Below are 10,630 nucleotides of genomic sequence, written 5' to 3'. Positions count from 1 at the left end.
ACTGCCTGAATATGGGACTGATGACAGCTGTGATGACCCATCAGGACATAGTATATTTGAAAAAATAAATATATACATATTTGTGCTGCAAACGAGCACATGGACTGTGGATGGCTCCTTCATGCATAACAAGTGGTGAGTGTAAACTCTTGCTGATACAACCTTAACATCAAGTGTCAAACGTGGGGCAGATTGTTTCTGGGTTCTAGCTTTTGTTTCTTCACACCTAATTTTCCCTCCATCCAAAAAACTTAGACTTACACGCTTCCCAACACGGAGAAATGGATGTGAGACGCTTGATTAGCAATGGCGCCGACTGCTGGACAAACTTAGATAAGTCACCATACCAGCCGTAAGTGTATTCTAACTGTAATGGTCTAAAATAAGTTAAAATAAGCACTGCTAGCTGCAAATACAACAAACTTGACTTTTCTCAGTACACACTATAGTTACCATTTATGATGATGTATAAAATGTGGTACCTTTTCATATTAGTTTTTCACGCTTTTGGATGTAGATAGTTTGAAAAAAGTTTTTAAATGTTACCTTAATAGTTACCTATACATCTGCTCTTGAATCCCCCTTCATACTGGTAGAAGCCTACATGATGTAGTAGGACTACAGTGTAAGCCTACTGTTTTTACTTCAGAGTGGACTAACAACTTACTGTAGCCTAATGTTTAATGTACCCAGGCAAGGTGTGTGTAGTTGTTTTAGAGGGTGAAAAGTAAACAGACTCTTCTGTGTCAACACCAGTCTTGCCTTACTGGTTTACAGATTAAACTTAACGTTGTGGTGTGCTGTTTACCGGATGGTTGTATGGCCTTTAAAACCAACGCTGTGCTGCTTTATGGTTCCACTGATAAAACGGCCAGTGAATGGAAGTAAACACTTGTCAGTTTTCTTATCACCACTGCAGTGATTATAATTTCTGTCCACTGGGTGGTGCTATAACGCTGTCTGAATGAGGACGTTTGACAGCGCTGCCTCGGTGTTCCGTTTCACATTGTTGCCTCCCACTTAAAAATAGAACAGCCAAAGTTTCTAATGTGTAGAATATAATTTGTGTGACACCGTGGGCTGATGGGAGAGTGCGGGGCGGGAGAAAGGGAAACAATGCAGAAAACGGGCAAAAACACTCAGGCATGGAAATACTCGTGTCACCTCTAGGGGGACTCCTGCGTTCACGAAAGAAGCGTGTATGAGCGTGTGAACGTGTGTGTGTGTGAGAGAGAGAGAGAGAGAGAGAGAGAGAGAGAGAGAGAGAGAGAGAGAGACGGGGAGGTCGAGGCGGTGAGAATGTACTGTAGCTCGGACTGGGAAGAGCCAAGGTTGTCGGGCCACTTTCGCAGTTTCTCCTCGCTCCCGTCTGAACTAACCCCCGTCTCTCCCCTTCAAGACGGCGTCTGAAGCGTGCGGCAGCGGCTGCGTAAACACTGAACGCGGAGCTCAGCTGGAGCTCCACTGCAGTGTTACAGTTACTCATGTAACGAGGATGTCCAGTGGTAAGTACACTGCCTCGCTTAAGCTTTCCCGCGGCTGCGTCGGGCAGCTGCTCTGCACGGTGTTAATTTGTTGCAAGCCGGCTAAGCTGAAATGCTGCAAAGGGGGGATACAGTAGTGGGAGAAAAAATGCCGACAGTTGACTTGTACTCCAGTGTTTTTCTGTGATGATTGCGGCGGCACTGAGGAACCTGAACTGTTCTGCAGGACTGTACATACTAAGCACTGGTTCTTGTGCAGGCACAGTCAATTCATGTGCACTTTGAAACGCGAGGCCACGATCAAGTGAGCAGTTTTTTTTCCCCCAGTTTTTCATGTTGGCGCACAGCATTTCCACCAGTTTCCTCTCGTCCAATGACATGTTTGGAGTCTAAACACAATGACGTACACGTATATGTTGATGGAGACAGGCCCGGTGTGTAGCCCGTGTAGACCTCGTTATCACCGTGCGTTAAAAGAGCTGGACCGCACATCCCTGTGATATCAGGAGATACGCTGCCAAGGCTGAAGTTGCACGACTGAATGTTTCGCTCCTCATAAGTTAGTGAACGCAGAGAGCTGTGTCGAGTTGCACTTTCTTCTCCAACGTACAGACTCCAGGTTGACTTCAGGCTATCCAGTCGTGCTCCGTGTTTAGTGTGGCTTAAGAGAGGCTTCATTTGAACACGGAGGGCTGCCGTCTTCGCCTGTGGGCTACTCGGAGCGTCCTGTTATGTAATGCGCTTCGGCCGACTGCCCGCATCCAAACAGCCTGGGCCCGCACGTGTAACTGCTTAACATGTTGTTGTTTTTTTAAAAAAATATATATAAGGCCTGTGTTAGCATTGGTGACAGGAGGGCTGTTGGTCAGCGGCATGTGGAGGGAAAGCTGTTACTCTATACTGAGATGTAAGTGAAAGCATCACAGTCCTCGTAATTTGTAATGCACGCAGGCGGCAGAATAAAATTGACCCATATGTGGCACAGATTTTATTTATATTTCAAGGCAGATGCATGTGCAGATTGTGTTACATAAGAGCCGGATGCCGCTGCCTGACCTGTCCTAAGTGTATCAAAGGTGAGTAGAGGACTAACGTTTAGGTTCGTCCTGCAGGAAGCCAGACCGGCACAAGGTGAACTGGCAGTGGGTCATATGCTACATGCAAGCCCCCAGTATGAAATGTCATGCTGATTGTTGAGGTAGCGTGCAATAGCTGCGGGTTTTGTTGTTACTAGATTATTATCAAAAGGAGCTTAGTAATTGTAACTCTCGAGGAACGGGGTTTCCAAGCAGGAAAACATTTCTGAGGGTGTTATCTGTAAAAACAAACAAACAAACAAACAAAAAACCAAAACCAAACAAAAAAAAACCACGATGTGAGTCTGACTATTCCTCTTTTTATGTGGCGGTTGTGCAGTTCCACTACAAGCAGCTGTAGACTGTAGACATAGACATGTGTGCAGTTCATGCGCGCTCTTCCCACTGTATGTCTCAGCTCAGTCAGCCTGGCAGAGATTTGCTTATTAAGTTTAGAGGTTAGCATTGTCCTTGACATGTGCCACCAGAAGCCAGCTATAGTGAGTCATCAAAGCTAATGGGGGAAGCATGGACAATTTAATCTGGACTGGAGAGCTCTTGATCTCTGATGGTGCCCACTCACTAGGCCTTTGTTGTCAAATAGAGCACACCCATCTCTGCCCACTCAAGATGTTAGGGCCAGATTGCAGTGATAGCAGAGTGCTGTCTACCAAGAACAGTCGTTAGTCTCCTCTAAAAACTGCCCCCCATGGTAAAATTTGAAAATTCCAGCAATCTGTGCAAGTTTGCTGAAATGCGACTGAGTTTAACTTTGCGGTTGTACGACAGAATCGACCAGTGGCACCTGCTGCATGAGGCAATAATTGGAGGAGATTTTGCGGTCACAATCCAGTGTTTTGCAAACAAAACACAAATTCATTTCCATGGAAATGCTGTCCCAGGCTGGAGGGGGAAGTTGATGAGGGAAAGTGAAAAAGACAAGCCATTTACAAGGTATTATTTCCTTTTTTTGCCATTTGATCGTCAAACTTTCTTCCAGAGAATTATAGACAAAGACATACACATGCCAACACTTAATACTAAACAGTGCAACCCCATAAACATATGTGACTTGTCAAATGTGCGTTCTTGATGCCTATGTATCCATAATAATCTTGACCCGCAGGTGATATTTCCTTAGGCGATGTTAGCTCAACAGCATTGTGTCTATTGTTTGTGTGTTTTCACAGGAAAACAGGTGGTCTGCAGGGGCACTGGGTGTTGTATAGACCCGACACACTGACTGTTTTCTATAAAGAAGGACGGCTCAAACACAGACACACCTCTGATGCCTCTGGCCAGTCTGAGCTCATGGTGTGTGCTTGCTGGGATAAACTAGTGGCCTGGCCAGAGAGCTCAGTGTTGCTACACACAACAAAGCCCACACAGGTAAGAGGATCCCCTGTTTTCTGAGCTCTTCTGCTGACATTTTGCCTGTTCACACTAAATGCCCCGGCTTGTGCATTCTTTCACATGAAGTTTTTCCATCTTGTTGTTAACGTCTCCGTGTTTTGTTCAGGATGTCATGGGCCAGAAGCCTCTTCGTAGGCAGAGCGGATGAGCGGAAGACTGCATGGGGAGAACGAAATGGCAAAAAGAGGAAAGACAGTTCATCACTGTGCAACCCACACTACATGAGCTGCCTGAGGGACCCTGAGGACCTGGAGCTCCCTAATGCGACCCCCCAGCATTACCACAGCGGAGCAGGCACCAGCGGGCGCAGTTTTGGCCTGCGCTGTGGCTGGCAGGAGGACCACTACGGAAAAAGGATGGGAGGCGGTGGCGATCTGGGTCTAAAGGCTGTTGACCTGGGTTTTGAAGATGGTGAACTAAAGGGCACAAAAGAAGAGGAATTAGCAGAGGGCAGCTGCAAGACAATGACTGCAGCAGACTGCTGGATGAAGGTTGTGTGGGTTTTCCAGTCCAAGAAATTTCAATCCGCCAAGCTGGAGCGTCTGTACCAGCGCTACTTCTTCAGGCTCAACCAGAGCTCTCTGACAATGCTGATGGGGGTGCTGGTGGTGGTGTGTGGGGTCATGCTGGCCTTTCACTGCATCCACACCGCCCCTGATGTGGCATACGTCTCAGTACTCTCCGTGGCCATGGCTCTTTTCCTGGCCATGATGGTGGTGTGCAACCGCAACGGCTTCCACCAGGACTACATGTGGATTGTGAGCTACCTGGTGATCGGGGTGCTGATTGTAGTGCAGGTTTTTGGAGTGCTGATGGTGTACCCCTCGAGTGCCTCAGAGGGCATCTGGTGGACGGTCTTCTTCATCTACATTATCTACACGCTGCTTCCAGTCAGAATGAGAGCTGCTGTGGTTAGTGGAGCTGTGCTGTCCACCATACATGTCGTGACAGCCTGGCAACTCAACCAAGAGTACAAGTTCGTTTTCAGACAGGTAAGTGATAGCACGACTAACACAGAACAATAAATGAGCTCTGCTAGCCTGTGCCAGGTGTGTGGTGATATGGATATTGATCTATCGCGTTGCATTTGCTTTTATACTGTGATATCAGCCCCTGACGATTAAACACTCTTAACTGATGGGCTGACAGAAAATTATTGTTTTGGTGATCGACTCAAGACTAGAATAAGTAGAATTTGTACTGGGAAATTTTGATGGGCATTTTCCACAAATTACTTACACTTTACAGACAAAACAGCTAATTTATTATTCGAGAAAATAATTAGCACATTAATCAGCAATATAAAAAAAAAGATCCTGAGTTTTGAGCGAGTGATATTTTCCTTGAAATTCACTTGAGAAGTTGAGTTTACAAATCAATTCACGGAGATGACTGTTTACGTGCAACATTAACGGTCTCATACCACCTGAGTTTAAAAGAGATGGTCACCTCAGTTTAAAAGGTTTGGCAAAATCTCTAAAAGATGACAAGTAAATAAACCAAATGCACCATTCAGTCACATTTTTAACACTTAACACAAGGATAGGTTTTCTTTTTTTATTTTTCACATCTAAATAAAACACCTACTTGACCCTAAAGGAAAAGTTTTTGGAACTTGACCTGTTCATTCTGGTTGCTTACTAAATCAATTTCAATGTAAATGGTGGAGGACTCAAAGATATGATTGTGCAAAAATGCAATAAAAGTTAAAAAGAGAATGAAGTGAGATTCTTCCAAAATTATGGTCTTTTTAGTGCAAAACTCCCATCACATTTTCACATTAGGAGTGGTCGCCTCACAGCTAGCATGGGCAGGAGAAACAAGAACAACGACTAATAGCTAGAATTGTTTTAAAGATGGACTTGAAAAAAATGCGAATCTCTCTTTTAATAGTTGTAAAGGCACTCATTGTATTCTCACTTTGAAACAGACCCTCATAATTAAAACCTTTGGTTTTATGAAATGTAATTCTTCATATGTCTTCACAGATCCTCAGCTATACAACCATCACTGAACATCAAAATGAACATTTATATTCATGAGAAAACGCGACACATTTCTCACACTCATGCTGGTCAGGGCCCACTATTATCACCATTCAGTTGAGCACAATGTTGTTACTGTATTCACAAGTGGAGACGCCCTACTTTCCCTTCCCATCAATATAGGACAAACATTGTACAGACTCCACAACCACTTTTCCATGTCAAAGGTGCCGTACTAAAAGTAGATGGTACTGGAGATCTCGGCAGCGTTTCAAATGAGATTTTTAATGAGCCTATGTTTTGTGCTTTAGGGCAGCTATTGGCAACTCTGTTGGGGTTTGTGGAAGGTCATCTGGGTTGAATGAGCCCGTTTAGCTGCATTGTGGAGGAATATCAAGATAATGTAGCATGGTGCCATTCAGGCCGTGATTCCCTGAAACAAGGAGACTATTGTAGTAAAATGAAAAGGGTGGGGTGGGATACTCGGATTGTGCAATGAATTTGATGGAAAACAGAATGATTACATCTTCATATTGGAGGAAAATTAGGCTTTTATGATGTCCTCAGCTCCCAACACAATGGAAATATTTCCTTATTACGTTTGTTAATTCTTTTTGTATGTGCTGTCAGATCCTCATTGATTTATAATGTGTTTGTGCGACTAAGATGTATCAGACTGTCCTGCTAATTGTATTTCCGAATTCAAAATCCACCCATCAGTGTGCTACACCTTCAAAACAAAAGGTGAATGACCTCTTCTGGGGCTGCAACTAAAAGTTCCGAGTTTCTTTTAAAGTCCCACCAGCAGTTTAAAACTCCAGTTGGCCAAATTTGCAATGATATCAGTCAAAGAAAAAGAGCAAGCCTTGATGTTTGATACTGCAGCCAACAAATGTTTGGTATTTTTCCTTGTTAGACAATTTCAACAGTTTGTTTAAATTGTGGATAATTGTTGTTATTACATTTTCATGAATAAATCCAGTGGTATTGGATTGGTGAATAGACTTCTGTACTCCACTGTGAGATCCAACATTTTAGTCAGTAATGAAGGCATTTTTGATACTGGTATCCGTATTGGAACAGCCCTTCTCTGTCCATATAATATTGCATGATCAACTTAGAATTTTAGCACCAAACCTTTGAAAAAAAAGTTTTTAATTGTCATGTTCCTCTATGCTATTTATTTATTTAGTTATTTTTACAGAAGAAACTTTTGACATGTGACAGCCCATGTGTAAATGATAAAAAAAAATGATGGCTGAAATCCATTTAGAGGCTACAGTTTTAGGGTGCTGGTATAGTGCATGCTGACTCACTGTCACACTGTTATGACTTAATGGAACGCTTTAATACAATGGAGCCATTGCTAATGTTTTCAGTTACACTTGTACTTTCCCCTTATGACACCATGACTGTGATAGAGGGCTATGATAAGAGTTAATCGCACGTCCACCTACCTTACTTGTATTATCTGTATGTGTCTCACAATTTTTGCTGACATTTTCTCGGTGCCATGGGTTGGCCAGTGGAGAATTTAAGTGTTCCCCTGGTGTCCTTCATGCTTCTTGTTTCAGAGGCTTTATCAACTTTACAAGAATGAAATAATCACAAATGTAAATACATGATTTTATTTCTGTATGAAGCAGTCAGGTTTGAAGGCACTGAATGCTAGTAGAAAATGACACATAATGATTAAACTTTATAGGGACATGTTATTGATTTTCCCTACCAACTATTGCTATTAAGCAACCAGATGAATGTGGAGGCACTCTGAGTAAGGTAATATTGACATAACTCTACTGGTCTGGTGAGCTTGTGTGCTAAGCTCCCATGCCCCAGACTAGACAGGGTGGTTACTGGCACATTGGTCTGTATGTACTCAAGCCTTGGTTGGATGCATTGGTCCTCTGATGATGGACTGCTGCCCAGCCTGAGGGCTTGGACCCCCAACGCACAACGTTCCACTTCTCTGAGCAATCAATGATGGGACATGGGCCTGGTACTATTTGGCTTTCTCTGTCTGTCTGTCTGTCTGTCTGTCTGTCTCTCTCCCTCTTTCCTTTGGACTCATGGAATTTTAAAAGACATGGTGGAAAGGTTGGGGTTTGCTCAATGCTGTTATTAACCATATCACACTTATCTGCGCAAACATCTTTTTACAAGTGACTGCTTTTTTTTTTCACCTTCTAGAAAAAAGCAGAATAGTGGCGTCATTTAGTCACCTCAGTCTCGACAGGTATCAGTCCGGCTCAATCCGGCTTCAGGCTACTCGCAGTTGTACGAATACCGAAGGACTTCATTTTGTCCCATCACACTCTATCACACTTCATCACACATGCAAACTCACACAAACTCTAGGGCTCCTGGCGTCACATGGCCAGACTCCCTGATCTGGGAAAGCTGGTTTCTTCTTCTGGGACCTCATCATCCTCCAGCCCTCTTTGCATCCCAGCCTTGTTTTTCCCTTATTTGTATTTTCCCTGCGGAGACGTTCATGAAGGATCAGAGCTGAGAAGATGTGAGACCGATGATGGCGAGGACAAAAGGGGTCTTTGTGAGGGACCTCCACGATGAAGGGGGGGGGGGATAAGAGACCACGGATGGAGAGTGTGAAATAATGCTGGGATGACGCACCCGGCTGTAAAAGAGCTGCCAGTCTCTTCTCACTTTTTCTCTCCCTCCACTTTTCTCCTTCTTCTGGTCTGAGTCATAATTCCATCCTCACAAAATCCCCCTCACATGGAGTAGCCTTTTATTTCACAATGGGCTGAGATTGAGCTCACACTGCTCATGGGGATTGTTTCCATAGATCTCCATGTTTCACTGCACTGAGGGGCCTCCTCAGACCACTACAGACAAAGATGAAGGTATAACCGCTCTCGGGAATACGCCAGTTACACTGCTGCTGTTCATTTGAAGTGCCTTCACTGTCCTACAGAAAGAGTTACTATGGCTGCACTTGAGTCCTGACCTTCATGTCCTCAGTGGTACCGTCCTGAATACACACCCCAAGTGGAAAGATATTAAACCCTGATGGCTTGTAACATGTAACAGAGCGTGTAACAATAGTTATTTCGTTTATTCCATAGGATTCTGTAATTTTTCTTTTTTTAAATTTTGTTCTCCGTCTTGTGTCTTGACTATGAGCTGCTCAGACTTGGACTTGTCTTAGACTTGGCTTAGGTGGTCTTTACTACAGTCTTACAAGTATTGAAATATTAGTGTAATAGAAAGAAGAAAAAAAATCAACATGAACTTTTCAAGTGACTACTTGCGGGCCCTTCTTCAAGCTGGAAAAACATGTCAGTTCCTCTTGAAACATTCAGTTCCTTCAGAATATCAAAATCACTGCTAAGAAACTTTTAACTGTTGATCTTACCTTATGAAATGTCACACTACAAAATGTCATGTGAATGTACATTCGATCACAGTACACGCTTTAGTCAGTCACTTGCTATTTTTTCCATTGTCACCAGCATCGTCCTTAACTGCCAAAGCTTTTGTGTAGTATGTTCAATTTTATTGTCTTTTTCAGTGGTATGGTAGACAGTAGCAGCTGTAAATGAAAATGCTGACACATTTTAAAATGGCATAAGAGTTGCAGGTCAAAGCTAAAATATTCCATTAATTAAGTTCAGTTGTTCTCTATAGAGCTTTACTTTTATTTTTCAAATTGAATTATGGTAATCACATCCTGACAAAGTGAGTCAAGTTGTTCAAAACTCTGTATGGATATCATATTGGGTTGAAGTCCCTCTGGTGCTGCGACTTGGCCACAGAAGGGTCAATTTATTATTTCCTCAATTTCACTTCTGCTTAGTGGGATTTTGCACGCTTCATCCCTTTAACTGAATTTGGCTTAAAAAGTTTGCTACAGGCAGCTCTGCCAGCTGACGATGTGGAAGCTGTTATACTTCCTTGTTTTGACAGTTGGCTGATTAGTAGCAACGTTTGGATTGGATAAAGCTATCAAATGTATTCTGTTTATTATTCTGTCAATGTTGGGTTTTCTGACATTTCTCCTTAGCCACAGTGAACAACCTTAAGTTAGTTCCAGCACATGAATGCACCACCACAGAGTCAGCAGCGCACAGCTTGTGTTCCAGTAGCATCACGAGGTCTTGTTTATAGCCTTTAGTGTAAGCATGCAATATACCTAATGAACTATCCTCAGATCATCAATAGTAGACCTTTTGTCACTCACAGAGACGTGGAGTAGATAATCTAGGTGTTACATTCATCCAGACACCCAAAATTTCTCAATAGAAATCCCCTCGCATTAGTCCGCTTTTGTCCAGTCACCTGAGCTACGATTTTGCCTCATGGCGCCAAGCACTCAGACTGCGGCTGGAAGTGAGACATGTTTGAGCCAGGGCTCACACACACGCACATAAAAAGATGCTCAGACAAACACACACCACATGGTCCAAAACAGATTCCTTTGGCCCTCGGAGTGCTCCCCTGTGAGAGACCACCTGTCCCTCGTGTTTTGTCACGTGTCTCTTGTGTATAGATGAGGCAGCAACTAAGTTGGACATGACTGGCATTGGGCAAGTTTTGCTTTCATATTATATATTGCCATAACATATACATGAGCAGCTGTGCATCTATACATCTATTTGTCTTAGGGGGGATTATGTGATTTACTGTGCCATTGTTTAGTTCTAAGAAT

The 10,630-nt window shown here is 43.3% G+C and overlaps 1 protein-coding gene across 2 annotated transcripts in view; it reads left to right on the top strand.

Moving 5' to 3' along the window:
• Window positions 1-1,252: 1,252 nt before the first annotated feature.
• adcy6b (adenylate cyclase 6b) overlaps window positions 1,253-10,630 on the top strand; it is a 32,107-nt gene continuing 22,729 nt past the window's right edge. The window contains exons 1-4 of one of the 2 annotated variants that reach the window (XM_046396857.1): window positions 1,253-1,505; window positions 3,350-3,514; window positions 3,751-3,949; window positions 4,080-4,965. In XM_046396857.1, the coding sequence (XP_046252813.1) occupies window positions 4,081-4,965 (885 nt within the window). In that variant the 5' untranslated portion in view covers window positions 1,253-1,505; window positions 3,350-3,514; window positions 3,751-3,949; window position 4,080. The remainder of the gene's footprint in view (window positions 1,506-3,349; window positions 3,515-3,750; window positions 3,950-4,079; window positions 4,966-10,630) is intronic. The other variant, XM_046396856.1, reaches the window with a different exon arrangement.

Source organism: Scatophagus argus, chromosome 8 (genome assembly GCF_020382885.2).
Source record: "Scatophagus argus isolate fScaArg1 chromosome 8, fScaArg1.pri, whole genome shotgun sequence".
Classification (NCBI taxonomy): domain Eukaryota; kingdom Metazoa; phylum Chordata; class Actinopteri; family Scatophagidae; genus Scatophagus; species Scatophagus argus.
This window is presented reverse-complemented; position numbering and strand designations above follow the sequence as displayed.